Source organism: Micropterus salmoides, unplaced genomic scaffold, assembly GCF_014851395.1.
Source record: "Micropterus salmoides isolate LMB-PRFRI ecotype aquatic unplaced genomic scaffold, ASM1485139v1 Ms_hic_scaffold_3471, whole genome shotgun sequence".
NCBI classification, from domain to species: Eukaryota; Metazoa; Chordata; class Actinopteri; order Centrarchiformes; family Centrarchidae; genus Micropterus; species Micropterus salmoides.
The window spans coordinates 1-23,476 of NW_024042786.1; the positions used below are offsets into that span (position 1 = coordinate 1).

General features: G+C 39.2%; 1 protein-coding gene across 1 annotated transcript; it reads left to right on the forward strand.

The window, feature by feature from the left end:
• The first annotated feature begins 9,384 nt into the window (after positions 1-9,384).
• Positions 9,385-14,425, forward strand: LOC119884461 (probable tubulin polyglutamylase TTLL2). The gene is given in 4 exon segments (XM_038694868.1): positions 9,385-9,553; positions 9,556-9,620; positions 10,140-11,512; positions 13,979-14,425. Coding segments are annotated over 4 exon segments (1,875 nt in total). The 5' UTR covers positions 9,385-9,399; the 3' UTR covers positions 14,262-14,425.
• The last annotated feature ends 9,051 nt before the right edge of the window (positions 14,426-23,476 follow it).

Consider the following 23,476-nt stretch of genomic DNA (forward strand, 5'->3'; position numbering starts at 1 on the left):
CTGCCGTTCCATTTGTTTCAAATGCCCCAAAACAACATATGTTTACGTTCAGTGATAACACCTCACTGGACGTAGAATGATGGCTGTATCTTGTGTGTTGGGAGTAGCTAATCAGCAGCTAAGCAAACGCTAGCTAGTTACACAGAAACAGATGATTATGTATTTTTATTTAGATTAACATACATTTGGTCTTCAAGATCCAAAACCCTTTCAAAGCTGAAATGGTGTGATACCACAGGGTGGCAAACATGGTATGGGGACATTGAAATTTTATTTCCTGTGCGGTAATCTTGGCCTTTATTTTGAGGCAACTATGACTTCCAGTCTTTTTCTCGCTGGTTAAACACTGCTGGTAGCTTTAGTTTACCTTAGTTGCATGTATTCTCAATAAAACTATGTTGCTGAAAATAATATAATAATAAGTTAATCTAAATAAATTTGCATCTCAGAGATAATTGGTGATTTTTGATTTCTTAGAGACATGTTATTAACTTTAGGGTGGTGAGCAGTGCTAAACGTAAAGCGCCTGCCTGACTTCCAGCTTGAAGGGCTTGTCCAGGACAGAGATGGGGATCTTGCTGACACACAGCAGCAGCAGGTTCAGCCTCATCAGCACAGAGATCATCTGCTAATGTACTGATAAAGCGCTGATCCATACAGCATCACTTAGCATTAAGAAAACCCCTCAGAGGGCATGTCAGCAACAGGGCCGATTTTGTGCATGTTCAGCAGTTGAAAACACCCATAACCACATTGAGCCAGATAATTCAGAGCTAATTTCACGGTTCACACAGAAACAGACTAGATGCAGTGTGTGTGATCAAACTGTGACCAAAACAATGGCACCACAGCTACAGAAACACAACGGCACCGAGGATGTAGATAATCTTCCTGCAGTGCCACTAAAGAGCAGTGACATTTTGTGCTTTGTGGTTGTCATAAAGATGCATGGGAGGCATCAGAGTCTAGAGCACTAACAGTATGTCAGCTCACTTCACTACGCAGAAACACACCCAAGTAATTAGGATTTAACAGAGCAGTATAATGAGGTGGGGGTGCCACTTCAGACTACAAAAGGTAAACTCCAGCATGTTAGATTGCGTCCTCCATCTGCCTCAAACACACTTTATATCCTTCTATTACACAGAGTTTCTCTTCTAGTGGGGACAAAGGTGGCATCATGATAACTCATATTTAAAGCTGAAATCTGAAACTTTGCACAGGTTGTCGCCCTCCGGATCTACAGGAGGAACTGAAATGATGTTCAAAGTGCAGCAAAGATGGCAGAGTTGTTATGGAAATCAGACGCATAAAAAAAATCCAACACCAGATCGCAAACAGCAACATAGCAACATAAAACTATTGTAATGTTCCTCAGGAGGAAGACAACAAGGCGTTACAAGGCCTTTTATTAGCAACTGAGGGCTATAGCCAACAGTAAAACAGTTAACTGTGCTGTTAGCTCTAGTTATTCGGAACCGACTTCTACATCCTACCAGCGACCACGATATGCAGTACGTACTACATACTTCTTGTATACAGTAGTATGCAGTATGAAACTGTTAAATCGATTTATTTGCAGTATGTTAGGCCATACTTCATATAACAGTTTTGGCCAAATCAGTATGTACTGTCAGTATAGTAGTCTCACTTCAGAACTAGCAACACATTTATTTATTTATTTATTAATTATTTATAACTCTTGGCCAATCACTAGGTATGCTATCGCACATAATTCACTGCCACAAGTAGCTGAATTGACTGACAGGCTTCACAGTGTCTAAACTAACATTTTAAATGACTCCCTTGCAATCACAGTAGCTGCACCACAACAGACTTTTTTCATCATTAGTTCTCACATCTCTGAACACGGTAGCACCAGTGTGCACCAGTGGACTGTACTCACCGACAGACTTAACAGTGCTGGTGTTGAGGTCCCGAGCGCAGACAGCGGTGCTGGCTTCACAGCTTGTTGCTGGTGAAGACTCACAGAGCTTTAGCGTGTAGATGACATTATTGTCCTGGTCTATTGCCTCCCATTTATAACTGCAACACAAGGAAGAAATAAATTAAGTAAAGAAGTAGAGTTAAGCCTGAACATTTAGGCAATGTACACACTTGGCCTACATAAGACCTAGACCCAAAGGTTTCATCCCTTAAGCACTGGATCAGTTTCAGTCTTTAATGCTGATTTTCTGATTTACAGAGATCCCTGTAATGGTAACAATGGTCAGTGAATTATTACATGACTATTTTTCTATACATTGTTTAGTGTAAAAAGGTCAGAAAATAATGAATGAAGCCCACCACAATTTTCCTGACATCAAGGTGTTGCCTTCGAATTTCTTGTTATGTCTGACCAACTAAAAAAAATTATTTAATACAGAAATAAAGCAGAATCATATTTTAAAAACTGTAGCCAGCAAATGTTTAGCTTTTTAGCTTGAAATTACTTTACAATTTATCAATTAGACTGTAGTTAAAATTAGATTCAATTAATTTTCTGTTAAACACCTGATCATTTCCGTGCTACAATATTCTTGCAATGAGACGAAACATATTCAGTTACCTTTTGGATAATCGTATAATTATTTCAGTCATTTGTCAAGCAAAAGTTCCAAAATTACCCAGTTCCAGCTTCTCAGTTTGTGTGGATTTGGTTATTTTTGTCTCATGGAGTAATAAACATTTCATAGCTCAAATGATTCATTCATAAATCAAGATAATAACCAAAAGATTAAGTAACAATAAAAGTAATTATTAGCTGGAGCCCTCATGTGTTGCATTTTTGTCTGTTTTTAGCTGTGTTCATGTTGAGTCATCCATTTTTTCCCTACTTGCATGGACACTGAACACACACTAATATTTTCCTGGGACTTTTTTTAAAGTGTTGTATTGTCCTGCATTTAAAACTGTAAAATAAAGGACGAAATTAAGAGTTACATTTCAGCAACTACCTCTTGAAAACTCACATGGGCCCCACTTCACCACAAATAGCTAGTCAAGAATCATGGTAACATTTCATTTTTATCCATGCATCGCACAATTGCAATTCAACTTTCTTTCACAGAAAAGTTTCTTGTGACCTATTTGTGCTTAACCTCAAAAGCAGCGAAGCAAATGCTGCGAAAACACGGAAATGAAATGCAACCTTACAGGTTTAGGTGCTGCTGCTGTTGTGTCAATATTTGGACAGCAGCTGCCTAAACGGAGCTCCAGTAAAGGAGGACAACATGTCAGCTTGTAATACTCACTTTAGCCACGATATACACAGTGTTGCTGTCTACCTGGAGAGACTGTCATGACTTTATCCTTTAATCAGAAACCTGTCATCTGACGTTGCTAACATGTAGCTTTAGCTGTGACACCTTTCATGTAACGTTAGCTGTTAGCTAGGCTACACTTTAGCTTGATAACACCGAAAAACAACCATCGACTCCTTTTGCTCAAGACCATTTTTGTTTAGAGTATTTGGAGCTAAATTTAATTCAGCAATACGTTAGCTAGCTGATTAAAACTTTTACGTTTTCACCGACGTGTTAGCTAGCTTACACTGCTGAGGGAGCTAAGTTATAACGTTTGCAAGCAAAGCAAACCAAATGTAAAAGTTGATATTGTAACTGAAACAAAGAGCTGACTGGCTGATTGTTTATGAGCTAAATTTAACGGCAGACCTTCTTATAATGTGATACAGAGGCGAGCATGCAAATAAATAATCTAATGACATATTTCTGAATTAAATGTAGCTTTACTATCTCTCCTCTCGACACAGGAGGTGAAATACTGAAGCCTTGTTATTATCTATTTGTCTAATTGCAGTGTGTTGAAGCCTGAGGCGTGTATTTTTTTATTTTTACCTGCAGAGATCCTGGTACCACGGGCTGCTGTCCTCTGCTCCGGACCGGACCAACAAACATCCCAGACACGCCACTAGCCACAAAGCCATCTTCAGGGGCGCACAACGAAATAACATGTTTACTGTGGTGGATAGTGTCTGTGGAGCCTTACTGTGGCGACATGATACAGCAGAGTCTGTCAGCTCTGGACCAAATCAGTAGGAAGTGACTGCACCACATGACAGGACATCACATGACTCCATCCTCGATGACTAATGCTGCGTTCATGGTCTGTGGGACAAACGGAACAACATGGAAGTTGTTTATTTGTGAAGCACATTTCGACAACAAGGCAATTCAAGGTGCTTTGCATTAAACATAATAGGGAAACAGGGAAATTGATAAAAGAAAAACACATTAAAATATAATTTTGGAAAGGGTGAAATTAATAAAAAAAAAACAGGGTAAAACAGGACAGGAAAAGTTTCAGTGCAGTGTACAATCAGGGTTAAAAGAGTTAAATAGAAACTAAAAACAGGCTGAGGGATTGAGCAAATAACTGAATTACAATTTTTTTTATCTTTGAAAAGAGAATAAACAGAGAAGTATCTACTCTCTCTAGCTGGTCAGTACTCGGGTCCATAGCAATATTTGGGTCCACTGAGTTTGGTTGTGTCTGAGGCTAAGTGCTGCAAACCCAACTTATCAGCTGGAAACCCCCAAAGCCCTCGGACAATACAGAGAAACCAGGACATGTCTGTCCACAGGCCACTTTGATCCAGTTATATTCTGGACCCACTTGCACGTTTACAGGTGGGCAGAGGGTCTTGCAAATCACTCAGGCGTGAGATTTGACTACTTCCTTTGCAGGAAAAATTTGCCTCTGTAAACTCATTGGAATTACCTGGATTTCTGCTCATCTCATCTAAGTCACAACAATATGCAAACACAGTCTTCTTAAACTAATACCACACAAACAATTATATGTTTTCACTGAATACACTGTGTAAATATTCACAGTGCACAGTACTTTTGTAAGGGGTGGTGATGGCGCATAGATAAGATGTCCACCTTTGGTGTGGGAGACCTGGGTTTGAATCCCACTGTGAGACTTCCACCATTGTGTACCTGAGCAAGACACTTCACCCCTAGTTGCTCCAGAGGTGTGTGACCTCTGACATGTATAGCAATTGTAAGTCGCTTTGGATAAAAGCGTCAGCTAAATGTAAATGTAACCCTTTCCAGCTACATGCAAGTCAACAATTCTTAATCTTAGGTCTTCTGGGGGCTCTTTTGTTCAAGGCATGGTTCACATCAGGCAATGACTCGTGACTCGTGTGTTTTTTAGCACCTCCAATCTCATCTCATTGATTGGACTACAGGTTGGCTGACTCCTGACTCCAATTAGCATTTGGAGAAGTCATTAGTCTAGGAATTCACATACTTTTCATCCTTCACTGTGAATGTTTACACGGTGTGTAAGAAGACATACTTAAATATGCAGAAATAGATGATATAGTGAAAATATACAGTTTGTCTTCTGTCTATGACATCTGAATGCAGCATTTAAGTGTCATTTGCCAGCCTTCTAGTGGTATTTATTAGATAAATATTTATCAGATAAAACAATAGATATGCAGCTATTCTTGTTACTTATCTACAACTGTATGTTTAGTGGTAGGTAGGCACTTTGTTATACAAAGACTTTTAGTCCCAAGTTGAGCCTACAAAGCAATCCTGCATTATTCCTGCACTCCTAACCCATGTAACCATAACCTTAACCATCTATAACGTTATGCATTTATTAGCAAAGTTTGAGTCAGTCCTTAGTCTGGGAGAAAGCTGCAGCTATGAAAGTTACAGCTCAGGGCACAAATGCCCAGTATTGTTGATTGTGAGCCTTCAGCTGTTCAGGTGTCATATTGCGCTCTCTAGTGGTCATGTTGGGCCACAACAAAACACGAAGAGACTGTGCTCTTTCATTTTAAGCCAGCTGTGTGTGAAGTTTGAGGCATTTCCCACCTTTTATATTCTCAGTTGCTGAAAAAAGACTTTATCCTCTTTTTATTCAGGAATCTGGACGTTTACTCTTGGTGTCATGGGAAATCGGGGGAGCTGAAGCTTTTGTCAAAATTACAATTGCTATACATGTCAGTGGTCACACGCATCTGGGGCAACTAGTGGTTAAGTGTCTTGCTCAGGGACACATTGGTGGATGTGTCACAGTGGAGAATTGTCTCCCACACCTATGTGTCTTATCAAATGCACCATCGCCACCCCATCCAACTTGAGCAGGACCAAATTACTTTTGCTGCTCACTACTCTCACAACAAGAATATAGAAAACTACTTGTGGTAAAATGTCTGAACATATGAGACACAAAGAATAAAAATACAGAAGAATAACATGTTGGCTCAAAATTGATGATGGAAAAGGATAGGTTCACAATTTTTCAAGTCTATCGTCAATCAATAGTTATATAATAGTGTCTGCGTTTTTTCTGTGTGAGACTGAAAACAAGAAAACTGCAGAATTGAGTTTTGTAATTTGAGCTTACACAAAGCAAAATGTTGTTCTTTTAGTTACTTCTTCTTTAGTTTGTGATGATGGGCACTGCCTGTCACTTTGACACAGAGACGTGTTTGTTATGGTGAGATCCAACTCACATTGCGTTTTTTGTTATCTACAGTAAAAAGTAAATACATCACAGAAACTCTGGATGATACTGCTATGGCTTTTCCTTAACTATAGACGTGCCTTTCAGAGATTCGGGAGCCTCATTTATAAATGGTGCGAATGCACAAAGGACGGCGTACGGCAGGTTAGAACAGTCTGAACCTGCCATATGACCTATTTATTTGGAGTAACATCTAATGACACCTTTTTGTCTATATTACAATTTAATTATCTTGTCGCTAGTGATTAATGCTGGATAGCTTCACTTTTAACTGCATAATGGAACTGAATAATAACCTTAGTGCTTTTCTGCAGTAATGATTGGCTGGCTGTATGTGATTTCATTACACACATTTAGCAAATATTATTATAGTCTTTTGTTGCAGATATGTTTTTTAGTCAAGATGGAAGTCCAACTGTGTTGCCCAAACAGGGCGGAGTGCCAACACATTTCGATGGGTCAGAGAACACACCTCACCTCACTCTCAGCCAACTGGATGTACAGAAACTGAACTCCACTGTGGTAACAACCTCTTCACTACATTGTTGTCACTAAAAGACAAATAAACAATTAAATACACATTAAAAACTCAGTAAATTTGCTCAACCTGCCACTGGGTGTCAGTACTGTTGTAATGATTTGTCTGCTTGAACTAACACCATTTTTTTGATGATGAAATGTCATCAGCACAATCACTGTGCTGATGACATTAATGTCTGGCAGCAAGTGCATTAAATTTAACCCTATAATTGAAAACATGGCTATAACACACAATGGTAAAAAAAATATCTCTGTAATCAGAAATTTAGCAAAATAGACTGTGGCAGGTCCAAGTTTAGTTTTTTATTTCTGCCTTAAAGACGCAGTAAAATTTTATTATACAGAAATAAAGTAATACTTAAAAAAAAAAACCCAACATAGTTAGAATTTGAAATAAATGAACAAATAACACAGGGACAGGATTAGAAATTGGAAAACATTTTGCTGTGTCTTTGAGTATTTTTCTTTTTCAAAATGCCTCTTGTCTCTTCCTGTAAAATGTAAATATATTTAGACTAATCCTGAACTCTGGCGCAGTTACATACATGTATCCAATCACACCCACACCCGTCCAATAAAACTGCACTAGACCATAGCTCGTAGAACAAATAGTCTAATGCTAGGTTTGTACTTACAGTGGATAGATCAGAACTAAGTGTATTTTAACGTAGGTAATATCCAACTCTAAAATATTCTATCCTTTTTGTAAATTTGGATTTTTTTTATCCTCTTAAGTATTAAATAACTAATTATCTCTGTGATAACAGCAAGCATACAACAATACAGATCTAACATAAGACATTCATTCATCTAACAATCATTGTTCTGTACGATAGACGCCTCCTGTACAAAAACCTGTCAGACCTACCCCCTGCAGTTTGAGCCTGTTTGTGTGAGAGTCTGGTTTTGTCAATGGGAGGAGCTACGAGAACACTGTACACTATGCAAGAGTTCGACAGGAATGACTCTCACCATCTACCCTTCATTAACCTGGCAGAAACAAAGTGAGACTATTTGGTAATGTGCATTCAAAGGTAAGCCAAATCACACTTTTTTCAATATCGTAAATTACTAATTGGTGTATTATTGATATCGATTTTAGAAATGGGAAGTTCCTGACTTACATATTCTAGTTTTTTACATGTTGTTAGAGTTTCCAGTTAGTAATTCCCTTTTAGCGTGAAAAAAGCCTCTGAAAAACCATGTTAACCATCTTAACACTTATGCTAATACATTTTTCTTGCATCACTTATCTTTGGACATTTAATTTTCTGCATCAGTGTTTTCTGAGTTGTTAAGAAGTGACCATTATTATTATGTGTGTGTATTTATTAATCTTTAGCGGTCCGAAATGCAGCACTCTGATCCTTTGTAAATGTTTTCAGATAATGATGTGAGAAAGTTCTGTGTTGGTTAATGAGCTGGTGAAGCTTGAGTCTGATCCCTCTGTCTGTGCAGGTGGGCAGACAAAGTGTCAGGTTTGTTTGGGCTTCTTGGAAATACATGCGAACGCTTTAGCTCACATAAACAAGGTGCTTTGACACCAGCCAGGGGATGACCTGTGTCAGTGCGGCTCATTCAGATTGGATTCAGTTCTCTGGAGAAGGAGTGGTGATTTTAACATAACCATATTTGAATAATCCCGTCTGGAGTGCTTCTAATATCGTGAAGTGTAAGTCACACTGAATGATATCCGTATGTATTTCCTGTTTGTGTGAATTTGAGAAGTGCCATTTTTGACTCAAATTCACCTCACATGGCATCTTTGCCTCCCCTGCAATGCCCTCGCGCCACCTGCAGAGGCTTTTGACTTTGTCTTTTGGGTTTGTCCTGCTGAATGTCATGGCAAAATTCCCAACCTGGCTTTCACCATCTGGCCATCTAATCATCCCCCATAGTAATTAGCTCAATGTGTCCCCCCCTCTCTGCCTCAAGCTGATGTGTGGTGAGCGTTCTGGCGCTAAATGGCTGCCTGCATCACCCAGGTGGGTGCTACACATTGGTGGTGTTTGAGGTGAGTCCCTCCCCCCACTTCACTGTGAAGCGCTTTGAGTTTCCATGATAAAGCGCTATATAAATGTAATGCATTATTATTATTATTATTATTGTCTATTACAGACCATATTCTGTAATTTCCTGATTGTTAAAATGCCGTCTGGAACAATGAGTTTAAAAACACAGTGGACATTTCATTTCCCACCTGCTTATGTAATGTTTCCTTTAGCACTTTGTTTGACATACCTGCAAAGAAAAAGATGATTCAAAAAATGCACCTCAGACAAAGACAGATAAATTATCCATGTTTCTGTTCTGTATTTCTCCTGTGTCTATAGTTTACAATGCTGCATGGCTGCATCCCTGGTGTTCAGACTACATGACAGAGGCCCAGAGCTGGTGAGGGAGGTGCTTCTGGAGCGAGGATGGAAGGAATATGACAAAGGAGAACGGGAGGAGGAAGACTGGAATCTTTACTGGCGGGGCTCTGCATTTCGCAACTCCGAATTCACAAATTGCTGCCATGGCAGCGCCTCAACCACCACCCCAAGACTGTTGGCATCACGCGCAAGGTGATGTTTCGACGTGTGTTAACTTTGTGAATTGCAGAGAGAAAGAAATGCAGAGAGCTCTTGGTGTCATCTGGTAACGAAAATTAGATATAGACACCAAAATAATCCATATGTTTGTCCTTTTTATACGGAAGTACAGCCAAAAAAAAGAATCTGTTCACTAAAATCCTGTGATTTGTTATTGTATTGATGTATAACTGATGTATAACAATCCTGGTTTGGAAACTTAATCTGAGAGCTATTAATTTTACATCTGATTGGGCCAATGAAACTGTACTTTCGCAGCATCTTTTTTGCACCTTCCTTTTATTCTTAACAAAATGTAAACATACCTGTTTTATAATCAAAAATGAGAAAAGGGTGCACCCCAGAACTCACAGATCACATGTTAATCCCAGGTGTTAATGGGGCTTAAGCAAGAATACCACACTAAAAAAGTTTCCAAACAGAAATCAACTAGAAAGAGTGCCTTCACAAAAACGATCACACTAAAAGATTGATTTGTAATTCATTTGGAAGGACTGCCTGGCACGCAACCTGAGGAGAATGAGAGCCACATTCGGTCCAGCTTTCTATGACTTCAGTCCCACCGCTTTCATCCTTCCCAACGATTATACCCGCTTCCTGGCTGAGTACAACAAACTACGTCTGACCAGAGGACTGTCAGCTTACTGGATATGTAAGCCTGTGGATCTCTCCAGAGGCAGAGGGATCTTCATGTTTGAGGACATTAAGGACTTGGTCTACGACTGCTCTGTAATCGTACAGAGGTACATCAGCAACCCACTGCTGATCTCCGGCTACAAGTTTGACCTGAGGATCTATGTGTGTGTGAAGAGCTTTCATCCACTGACCGTTTACATTCATCAGGAAGGCCTGGTGCGTTTCGCCACTGAGAAGTACAACCTGTCGTCTCTGCATAACCTGTATGCTCATCTCACCAACACCAGCATCAATAAGTTCGGTCCTTTCTACAAAACCGAAAAAGAGAGAGTGGGCCAGGGATGCAAGTGGACCATGAGCAAGTTCAGGCATTTTCTCCACAGCCAAAACATCAATGAGCTGCTTTTGTGGCAGAGGATCAACAACATTGTCACTCTGACCCTCCTCACGATCGCTCCCTCCGTCCCCTCCTGTCCAAACTGTGTAGAGCTGTTTGGCTTTGATATCCTTATTGACGGCAAGTTTAAGCCGTGGCTGCTGGAGGTCAACTACAGCCCTGCGTTGACTCTGGACTGCCAAGCAGATATTACAGTGAAGAAAAGGCTAATCAACGATCTGATTGATTTAATGAACTATACATTGATTGACAGCTTGAGGGAGAGGGCTTATCAGAGACATGGGTACAAGCAGCCTTGTTTGCATGCAAACCACCCCTCACATATTTCAATACCTGTGCTGTCAAAGTTTAAAGAAACCAAATTTCCAAAGCAAAGCGGTGTAAGCCAGTCCATGACTCTGCCTCTGCTAAAAACTCTTCGCCTACCTGAAAAGATGAACCAAAGACAGTCCAGACAACATGCTTTTGCAGCAGACTACCACAGACACCTTCCCCCTGTTGACTTAAACAAGCTATATCCCAGTGGCAGAATAGTTAACACCACCGCTACCACAAACCACACCGCCAAGAGCCTAAACTTGATACTCGGCCCACATTCAAGGACAAACGTGTCATTGGTAAACAGACAGACATGTCCAGCTCTTGCGACGTGGCAGAAGGACGGCAGGAGTCTTCATGTGTCTGAGGTTACAAACCGTGACGACACTGAAACAGAAGCCGAGATAGAGCTCTTGGGAGATACAGACGTTTCCTCTTCGATACATGATATCACACAGAAGGGGCTGGGATTCAGACATTCTTCTGTGTCGTCAAAGCTCCCAAACATCTACAGGTATATACAGTACTGCTATGTTTTTTTTTCAAGTTTTTTACATATATATATACAGTGGGTACAGAAAGTATTCAGACCCCTTTAAATTTTTCACTCTTTGTTTCATTGCAGCCATTTTCCAAAAATCAAAAAAGTTAATTTTATTTCTCAGTAATGTACACTCAGCACCCCATCTTGACAGAAAAAAACAGAAATGTAGAAATTTTTGCAAATTTATTAAAAAAGAAAAACTGAAATATCACATGGTCATAAGTATTCAGACCCTTTGCTCAGTATTTAGTAGAAGCACCCTTTTGATCCAATACAGCCATGAGTCGTTTTGGGAAAGATGCAACAAGTTTTTCACATCTGGATTTGGGTATCCTCTGCCATTCCTCCTTGCAGATCCTCTCCAGTTCTGTCAGGTTGGATGGTAAACGTTGGTGGACAGCCATTTTCAGGTCTCTCCAGAGATGCTCAATTGGGTTTAAGTCAGGGCTCTGGCTGGGCCATTCAAGAACAGCCACGGAGTTGTTGTGAAGCCACTCCTTCGTTATTTTAGCGGTGTGCTTAGGGTCATTGTCTTGTTGGAAGGTAAACCTTCGGCCCAGTCTGAGGTCCAGAGCACTCTGGAAAAGGTTTTCGTCCAGGATATCCCTGTACTTGGCCTTCATCTTTCCCTCGATTGCAACCAGTCGTCCTGTCCCTGCAGCTGAAAAACACCCCCACAGCATGATGCTGCCACCACCGTGCTTCACTGTTGAGACTGTATTGGACAGGTGATGAGCAGTGCCTGGTTTTCTCCACACATACCGCTTAGAATTAAGGCCAAAAAGTTCTATCTTGGTCTCATCAGACCAGAGGATCTTATTTATCACCATCTTGGAGTCCTTCAGGTGTTTTTTAGCAAACTCCATGCGGGCTTTCATGTGTCTTGCACTGAGGAGAGGCTTCCGTTGGGCCACTCTGCCATAAAGCCCCGACTGGTGGATTGCTGCAGTGATGGTTGACTTACTACAACTTTCTCCCATCTCCCGACTGCATCTCTGGAGCACAGCCACAGTGACCTTTGGGTTCTTCTTTACCTCTCTCACCAAGGCTCTTCTCCCCCGATAGCTCAGTTTGGCCGGACGGCCAGCTCTAGGAAGGGTTCTGGTCGTCCCAAACGTCTTCCATTTGAGGATTATGGAGGCCACTGTGCTCTTAGGAACCTTAAGTGCAGCAGAAATTTTTTGTAACCTTGGCCAGATCTGTGCCTTGCCACAATTCTGTCTCTGAGCTCTTCAGGCAGTTCCTTTGACCTCACGATTCTCATTTGCTCTGACATGCACTGTGAGCTGTAAGGTCTTATATAGACAGGTGTGGCTTTCCTAATCAAGTCCAATCAGTATAATCAAACACAGCTGGACTCAAATGAAGGTGTAGAACCATCTCAAGGATGATCAGAAGAAATAGACAGCACCTGAGTTAAATATGAGTGTCACGGCAAAGGGTCTGAATACTTATGACCATGTGATATTTCAGTTTTTCTTTTTTAATAAATTTGCAAAAATTTCTACATTTCTGTTTTTTTCCGTCAAGATGGGGAGCTGAGTGTACATTACTGAGAAATAAAATGAACTTTTTTGATTTTTGGAAAATGGCTGCAATGAAACAAAGAGTGAAAATTTAAAGGGGTCTGAATACTTTCCGTACCCACTGTATATATATATATATATATATATAACCAAAAAACCAATGCATTGTTTTTTTTTGAAAATGTGCAATCTAGGTCAAATTGTTCACCATGTGTTTGGTAAATTATTTACAGGTTACATAATGTAGCGGGATCACTTTAAGTCACAGTAAAACATGTTTAGCTTCAGTAATGAGACATATTTTTCCAAGTGGAAATGGGATATGTGAGCAATATTTACTTACAAATGGAATTTAAATCAAATCCTACTGTTTATTGCTCTAAGCCACGCTCACTCGAAAGTGAGAGGATACAGCGTGACACATAGCTGAAGAGAGAGAGATTAAGCGGCAGGACTGTTGGCCTTCACCCCTCTTAGTCCCGTTAAGAGAGTTGAAGTAAAACCAAAACATCCTGCTTCTGTTCCAAATGTAAGAAAACCTCATTCAAAATCCCATTGTCATTTTGCTAAAAACTAAAAACACAGCCGTGGAACAGAGCCTTTTTCAACAGGATCTCCTGTGGCTTGATTTATGTCAATGGTAGTTTAGAATGGTAGTTTCTTTAAGTATCTAATATCGTTGTTTATTCAATAATTATGCTATTTAAAAAACACTATTTCCCCTTTCAACTTTTTAGACAGCAGAGATTACAACTTTAAAGTTAAAAAAGTACAAGAGCCTTGATAAGTTTTATGTAAGTGGATGAAAGCAAGGTGATGAGGTTAAATAGCTGCATCTTGTCAAAGAGGGGTACTGCTTTCAAATACCATTCATATAACATAATAATCAAATGTTGTGATTGTTTCACAGTGGGAATCACAAGCCAGCACTGAATGGACAACATGTTCCTCCACTCAGAGTTGGAGATTTCATTCGGACATTCCCATTTAATGCAGCCACTCTGAGGGCCTCGCAGCATGAACTGGATGTGAAGATAGTCATCCAAGAGCTTCACAAGCTGACGCACACTTTGGCCACATCAGATGAGAAGTCTAGGAGAGACAAGGAGGAGGGGAAGAAGGACATAAAAGGTGAAGAAGACTTTGATTCACTGTTGTGGGGGCCACAGGATCCTCCATTGCTCAGTCGATGATTCAAACCCACTTAGAGTGGAGTTCCTTTTTTTCAATTTTTTTCTTTCCGGATTTCTTGCTAAGCCCTGACTTGTTTTGAAATGTAAGACACATCACTTCTGTATGCCAAGGGATATTCCCAGCACAGTGGAAAAGAGGTCACAATTAAATTGAATAACTGATGTGTATTATCTCTTGTCAATCATTTTTAATACTCAGTTGTATTACTTTTAACAAACCACTTTTTTCTTGTGAAGAGTAGATAAATAGAGAAAACAAACATTTACTGTCAGTAGGAGTAACAGAATTCTTCAAGATAAAATAAAACAAAAATTTTTTACACCATCTTGCTGATGCTGGTAAACCGATGCAGGGTTTAGTTAGGGCTGGTGCAGATTACAAGGCTTTTACCACAATTTGACAGTCTCAGACTTTTAATTCATTGATACTGAGAGTTGAGACTAAAACCCTGACGTTGGCACAGAATCCACGCCCGTGCAAAATGAGACAACAGTTTGGGACAAATAAAATGTCTTGTGGTGTGAGCAGCACAGCAACACTGATATTTTCAAAGAGTTTATCAGATAACTCATTAAGATCAATGACAGTTGTTGGCTCAGGATCAGAGTAGAATATAAAAAATATACCTATCTGAAAGGATAAAGAGGCATTTTAAAGATCAAAAAAGTTCTCTACCTTTTAAAAAGATATAATAAATAAATAGTTAAACAAATTGTTGAGTGTACAACGTGAAGACATCTCTAATCCACTATCTGTGATCACTACTGTACTGGTGCCTATTTCAAACATAAATTAAAGTTATTCCCTCCCAGATCTACTTCCCCAAACACATACACACACAAACAAAACTCCCTGTCTTATACTTACATATAAGAACACACACACATTCATTTAAGATGTCTGATGGTTACTTTGTCCTTGATGCGTACTCTGCCTGACGCGTACTTGGTTTCCTGTCGTCCGTCGGGGTAGATGGTCTTAACCGTCCCATCAGGATCCTCTCTCCTCTTGTACTGGGAAGTGTGGATCTCTCGCTGTCCGTTGGGGAAATCGACCATCTTCTCACCTGATCTGAAAGAGATGATGAGGCAGAATTCACACGGAAATTTTCCATCTCAAGTAACTACAAATTCATAAAGCGATACTAAATCCCATCTAGACATAATGCTCATTCAATTGTGTCTGCCTTTACCAACTTAATCCATCGACAATATTTCACTTAGAGTAAACCTCATAGTTTACAGAACATGATACTGTCAGACAGAGTGGAATAAGATGATTTTTCCAAGCGTCTGTCCTCCTACTGGTTACCTCATGGTGTACAAATATTGTTTATTTATTTATGAGGATATCTGTTAGCTTCCAACTTAATGACAGCTAGTCGTCCTTGGTCCCACTGTCTTTCTGACACTGGAGACACCCTGAAGCTAAACCTGAAATGTGGAAGCGACTTTAGTCTCACGGTGAAAGGTGAACGATGGTGCCATCGGGAAGATTGTCCTCTCGCTGCCGTCAGCCTCCAAAAACTTGATGGTCTGGTCTGGAAATAAGATCTCTCTTTTCCCCCCAGGGTGTCGCTTCTCTGTTATGGATGGAGAAACAATGTACTGGAAGCTGTAGTCATATACTAGAGAGTCCATTTTCCATTAGAGATGTTCAAAGGGTAAAAACATTTGTTCAAACTGAGTTTAAGTTTGTCAATACATCAGGCCACTGTACTGAGCGTTCATTTAAAAACACTATCTGGGTTTTGGGTAGTTGTATGATAGACATTAGATAATATTTGTTGATGTTTGTATTGCATTATTATTCAATAAGACTCTGGTTGCCTATGGGAACTCCTTCACATGAAATGAATACAATGAGGTTTATAATGAGAATTTAATCAAGTATGAGTGAAAGTATTTATAAATACTCTTGTGCAGAATTTCAGTTGTCTATCAGGTATCAAGTGCTTTTTCAGTATTTTCTTTTTTAAAGAAAAATATTCTGGGAATACAATGCTCAGCCCATCCTAATATACTGTTCCACCTGCTTCTTTAACATCCGTTACTAATCGGGCCAAACTTACACCCATAACTAACACCTCCACCACGATAATTGGTCTCCCCAAACCCAACCTAGCAGAATTAAACAACCTCAATATCACAGGAGATAACCACTCAATCAATCTCACCTCACTGCCCTCTTTGCGCAGCTACAGAGCACTGAGATGCAGGGGGGGTCGCTTTAAGAAAAGCCTAATCCCCTCAGGGGTAGCCACCTTAAAGAAAAGGCCTGAGTGCCTGAGTGTACGCTGTACAGTGCTGTGAAAACAAATTTTCCCTTGGGGACAATAGAGTCTAATATTTTGTTATCAGACTGTGTTAAAAACAGCAGATTTAAACCTGCAATAACTGATTTGTTTTGCCACTGGGGGGCAAAAACAACTTTGACTTTTCATCCCTTTTAAGGTGATATGGTGAACTAATTAACAAACACTTGCTTTTTTACTGATTCAGCAGTTATGGAGCAACAATCATTTATTTGGAGTGTTTCTGTCCACCTGATGAATGCAATTCCAATATTCACTCTCCTCTGTTTTTAGTTGCTGCCAACTCCTGAGGGATATATCCGGTTCTTAGCTGCATAATGACCCACTATGTTCACCAGCTAGTCGTTAATTGTGTCAGGCCAGCTACCTGCTGCTGAGAGCGATGACAGTAAACCAAAAGAGTAAAGTTGTGGGCCAGACAGTTAAACAATGAGCTGAATCGCAAATTGTTTTTACATTGTTTTCAGTTTCAAATTGTCATTTGATACGTTGTTATTATAAAAATATAAATTGTGTAAACTTTAAAGATGAGAAATATATACTATAAATCATATACAATATAAAACTCAAAACATAACAGTACCCTGACTCATGTGCATCTCTTACCAATCTGCCTGTTGGGGAAGTGAAGGATCTCCAGACCACTTGGGTAGGTGGTATGTGTTGTCTGTGAACCAGCATAGTAATACACCTGTAACACACATGTTCACGATCTTAGTGGTGAAAAATAAAGACACCAATATTACCATCATTGTTCGACAAGCGTAATTAGCAGCGCAAAAATACAACCTACAATACGTTTTTAAACATACATAAAGGTAAGAAGTACAGGAGCTCACCACTTTCCCATCTTCCAAAATGTGTTTGATGTCTCCATTGAAGAATGTGACTGTTTTTGCCTTCTGGTCTGCAGAAATTACTTTCTTTGTCCCGTTAGTGAAAGTCTCCAGGCTGCACCCGTCTGAGAGAAGATGTTCCATCTCGGAAGAGCGGTACAAAATTGTCAACAGTTTTCGATTGAAAGTTTCTGGTGATTCAGACTAATTTCTACAAGCTACATAAACAGGTGAAGATGTGTTTAAGTGCCTTTTTCAGTATTATTCTGAGGAAATTGTACATTTTAAATGGAGAAATGAAGTTTGAAGATATTTTGTTTGTGTATTTTGTGTTATTTTGCGTTTACTGTCCTTAATATATTCTTTATATAACACATCAGCTTGGAATTCACTTTGGACAACAACACACTTTGCTATGAAATATTATCCCCCTGACAGAGCTCAACTACTTAACTTAACCTGTTGTTTTGACACAACCCTTTAAGTTGTGATGGTAAAATCAAGTTTGGGCAGTGACAGACCTGGCACGGGGAGCTTATCGACTTTCACTGCACAAACATGTAATGAGGTCAGCCAGTGCTTTGACACCATCTTTTGTCTTTCCTCATAAATTATTGTCGGGGTGCTTAAAAGACCACTTACCAGAGTATTATATATTTGAATAATTTGATACCAAAAGGATTTACAAAGGTGAACTCTCGAATTTCTGTAGAGTTGTAAAGTGTGAAACAGACACTAATAACAGGTACTCTACTGTAAGATATACTCTTAGAATTAATCATTAAAAGTGCTGATTATTTTAGTTAATCTTCTGTGTTTGGGTCTAACAACAATATAATTAATTCTCATTGGTGCTGATGTCATGGATCAACAAGTCAGTCTAAACTTTTTAGCAAAGTGAACTAGCACCTTGTATCGATCTCAAGTGTTGCTCTCACCCTTTACTGGCTGCTCTCTCCAGTAATTATTAAAGGGTTGCTACATGGAGATCGATTACATTGATTGCACTCCTCCACAACAAAAGCTTGCGACATTGCAATATCTGCTTTCATGAAACCACACTGAAAGAGACAAAATTATACTGAAAAATGTTGTTTGACAAACTATTAATAAGGTTAAAATAAGGGGAATTCCATGTTTATAGGATTAATATGATTTGTGACTTGAAGAGGAGAAGATTATACAGAATATTTTACCTCTGTCCGTCCCTCCTGGTATGCAGTGTGGGCTTGTGCAGTACATTGGCCGTCCACTGGGCGGCACTGTGGTGTAACTGTGAGTTTCTTCCTCAGCTCAGAGTTTTCTCTGATCAGCTGGTCCAGCTGGCATCGAACTACAGACCACTCACCCTCTCTCTGCTTAAACTGCTGCTGAAGGGCCTCCATCTGCTGCTTGAGGGCCTGCACACACACACACACACACACACACACACACAAACAGTCAGAATAAAAATATACAATGTGACCCTTTTCAAAAGCATGCAGCTCTGTATGTGACTCATGTGCTGACTCAGTGGGAATATATTTGTAAATGTGTACACAGATTTACACCATGATGTGTTAACGGCTCTGCATTACACATGATGACAAGAGTCTCAATCAGAAACCAGGCAATAGCTTCAAGATAATTTGAGTCAAAACAAAACTGTGGTGTGTCATCCCAAACCGTCCATGTACGGGTAAACTGAAGTTTCCCAAACTACTCATTTGTCTAATCACGTGATCAGACAATCAAATATTCAAACGACAGAGCATGCAGCATATAATTCATAGTATCCAGCAATGCTGGCATTTTAAAAGAGAGAATATAAATAAAAATATAATTAGCTGCAGCGCTACTAACCTAATTAATCAGAGTGAAAATATAGTTATATGATTTAGTCACTTTGACTGAGACACTGTTGTTGCTGTAATAGAGACGTGTTTATGGTTATTTTTGAGAATGCAGTTTGTGGTGCTGTTGAACTGTATTGTGGTATACAGAGAAATGTTTATTTTATTTAGCCTATCTTCAATAATATACAAGAGTTGACAGAATAACAGACACACCTGTCTGCGTGACGCATGACAATTCAACATCACCACAAACTACATCTCTGACATGACCATAAAGTTGAATCAACACTATATCAACACAAAAGATGTTTTTTTTGTTTTTGTTTTTTTTTTTTTTGGTGAATTTTGTCATGATTGTATGTAGCATCTTAATATGTTGTGTTTATGTATGGCTGCTACCTTGGCCAGGTCTCTCTTGTAAAAAAAACACCTTTCTCAAACATCAGACTGTTGTCCACTGCATTAGTTGTAGCTAGGGGTATCTATAAACTGGATTGCTGATACATTTTTCTTATGGCAACTTTGTTTTTGTTTTTCAGGGAAATGTGAACATGCTGATTATCTAAGAGGACAAACTCTACATCTTACTGATCTGTCTTTTCCCACGACCTTGTGACATGTCATGAATCTATTCCCAGCAAGTGTTGCTTTGTAATTCAAAATTAAGAATTATTAGCATTATAAAGTGTAAAAGAGGAGGCGATAAAGCTGACACTGAATCATGTTTAGTGAATATACTTTAGTCAAACCATTTCCCACTTTGCTGTGGAATACTTTAGAGTGCAATCATCTAAAGGTCCTTGGAAAACACCTACAGTACTGCATTGGTATATTAAGTTTCTGTGTCTGTCAAATTAGAGTGTCTTTTACCACGCCTCCCGACATTAGGTTTCAAAGAGGCAATAATAATTATTTCCAGTTTGTCAAGCAGATGAATGACATCTAAGAAAAACAGGCACAAACTCGTTCAGGTCTGCTCCAAGGGAGAAAACACACAGTTCTTTAAAGGAAAATATGTGTGCACACATTTTTCAGTGTGAATAATCAGATGAATTTACAGAGGATCAACAGACACCTTTTTAGTTATCCAGAAAACAAACAAACACTAGTCAGATAATTGCACGTAGATTATGAAACCATCTATAGCTACACAATATATTGTCGTCCAGTGGAGGTAGGTGCAAAATCAAGTTTCACATTTTCATCAGACTCTTAATCCTTGTATTAAAAGGCTGAAGTGGTACCTGAAAGAATTGTTAAAGTACTGGTATTAAACAGCTTGTTATCTTCTAAATGCAAAAGACAATGCACAACACTGGTGATACCAGTTCATACTGCCGCATGAGTGGGCAGTATGACTCAAGATAATACAGGAAGGCGAGGAGGAGATATACAGTAAATTATTATCAAGGTATGTCTCTGACACAAATAAGTGTTACACAGCAATTTCACGAGAAGTATCATATATGCGTATACAGACTAGCAGACTATCACACAGCTTTCCTGATCTCTCTCAAAGTATTTCATTGTCTTTGGAGTCTTTGCAGCAAAATTGTGGATAGTCCCTCCCCAAAGGCATTGTCGATATAAACACAAAAAATTACAGAAAGTGGGTGTAAATAGGTACATTTGCGTTTATATGTTGACCTAAATACACTGAAACAGATGCTGACCTGTGAGCCGTCTCACTGGGGTTCAGGTAGGCCTGCATCTTTTCTCTGGTGTCAGCAGCCAATGGCACTTGCGGTAGTATATGTTGTGGCCTTTTAGTAGCTGGTACAGTCATAAGGCTTAGTGTTGATGAATTCCACTCAACACATCTACAACTTTTTCCTAAAGTACTACACTAAGGACTGTGCCATATGTTGAATACGGCAGGGTAGTTAGGTCAGCCAGCAAGTTGAACTGGATATATAGTTCCTATCTACTTTCAGTCAGACGCAGAGACAAGTGTTTGAAAGGATTCATGTAAAAATCTGTTTATTTGGAAAACGGTAGGAATCTCACGCAGTTTGTCCCGAAATGTGCAGTTTTGCACAAGTCCTTTTTTCCCCGAATGTCTGTGGTGGTGAGTGCAAAGTTAACATGACGCATAGTCACATTGGCCATATTTATCAGAACTATGCCAGGTCGAAATATCCAGGATTTTCCCTTTAACTTTAGGCTCATTGCACAATCAACAACCACATGAAGTGTTGCTGCTGTTCCAACAGGCTTTGCATGGGGAGTTTTTTTTTAGTGAATCTGAAACAGCTGTAGGCCATCCAGTGCTGTTTCAGAGAACGCTAACATTACAGCTAAGCTAAACTGAAAATATACTAAACAAAACTCACAAATAAACTACTACAAAGAATCATATATATTCATTTCAGAGACCAAAAGTTTCCAAAACTTTCAGCGCATGGTGACAGGGAGAGTAGTGTGTTTAAAAGGGATAAAAAGGAGTGAATGTGATTGGTCATGATTGTCATAGCCTCTAACATGGTTACCTTTAATGCATTCTGGTCCCACCATTTATCCAATTGCGCCCCAGGTGCGCCAGACAAGCCTTGCTGGACTGTGGTTCATGAAAACTGAGTTCTGTATGTGCTTGAAATTTGAAGCCAATGGTCAATAATCAGCATGAAAAACTATTTAGTAATAAGAACTGAATCCTGGATAGAGCACTAAAAAGAGAGGAGGAGATATACAGTAAATTCTTATCAAGGTATGTCTCTGACACAAATAAGTGTTACACAGCAATTTCACGAGAACCATCAAATATGCGTATACAGACTAGCAGGAAAGGTTGTGTTGTGAAACAGGCCAATGATGTCATGAGAAACACTGAAGCAGTTTGTTAAGCAATGCTGCAGTAGACTGGCTGCCAAACCAACATTTGTGCAGCTGAAAGGATATATGGGCGTCGTTTTATCTTTTTATTAGTGTCAACACATCCCCGAAAAGACTCAAAGCGACAATGAACTTAAGTATTTAAGTATTGTGTGTGCTGCTACAGCATGATTTACAGTAGCTCATACTACCTCTGTGCCAAAGAACTTCAGCAATGTTAAAAAAGTATGAAAGAGCAATGTTGTTGCATTAGGTTACCTCATTGCGATCATCATAACAGATGTGGACAACACTGAGTGGACCCCACATTTTTTATAGTATCAAACCCGCATTGATCTACTCCTAAAATGTCTGGTCTGGCACAAAACCATATTTTCTCCACCGAAAACTGACCTGTACTTCCTTGGATTCCAGTTTGTGCAGCCTGAGTTGATGTCTCATGGCCTGACTCTCTTCACTGTCAGAAAGGATGTTATCTCCTTTGCAGCCCCTTTTGAGCTTATCTTTCTGATCCTGTCTTTCTCTGCATACAAAAAGTAATGTAATATATCAGAAATAATAAAAAAAGACTGTAAGTATACAGTTAACTACGTTCATCATCTTTGCTTATTTGCACTACACACAATATATATATAAACCATATATATACATATATACCATATATAATAATAATATATACCAGTTATTAAAATTCATCAATCATCACCCCAATTCTGAGGCAAAATGAATTCCTGTTCCATATTTCATGTCAATCTTTCCATTAGTTTAGAAATATTTCAGTCGGGAACAAATGGTGCACAAAAAGCTACAGGGTCTTTCATAGACTACAGATTCAAGAAAACTCCATCCTCAATTATTGCTGTTGTCATAATCTTGTAAAACTGAACAACTGATTTGGTTTGCTGATACTATGACACTGAATTAAGCTAACTGGAACATGCCAGAAAGGTATAGCGACATTTTGCCATTTAGATTTGCATATCTGTTAGTTTACATGCATCCTGTAGGAGGAAAGAAAAAATGATAAGACAAAAAAGAAAGCTAAAACTGGCATTACGCTTAACTGAATGCAATGACTCTAACCTATTACCTGGCCAGTGCAGTGCTGCTTAGATGTGGCAGATTGTTGATCAACTGCTTTAGTAGCAGATGGAATAAAAAAAAATTCTGCAAATTCAATCAAAATACCAAAAAGCATTTTTACCTGAGAAATCCCCATGGTGTTGCTGCAAATTTTGTTTCATCTGGATCATCTGGTTTCCTTTCTGGTATCAGTGAGTGTATCTTCAACATTTTCTGACATCCTAGACATTAAAAAATACACAACAGACATTTCAGTGGCATGATTATGGAAATTACCTGAATACTTAAGAGGTTTTGTATGGTTGAAACACACT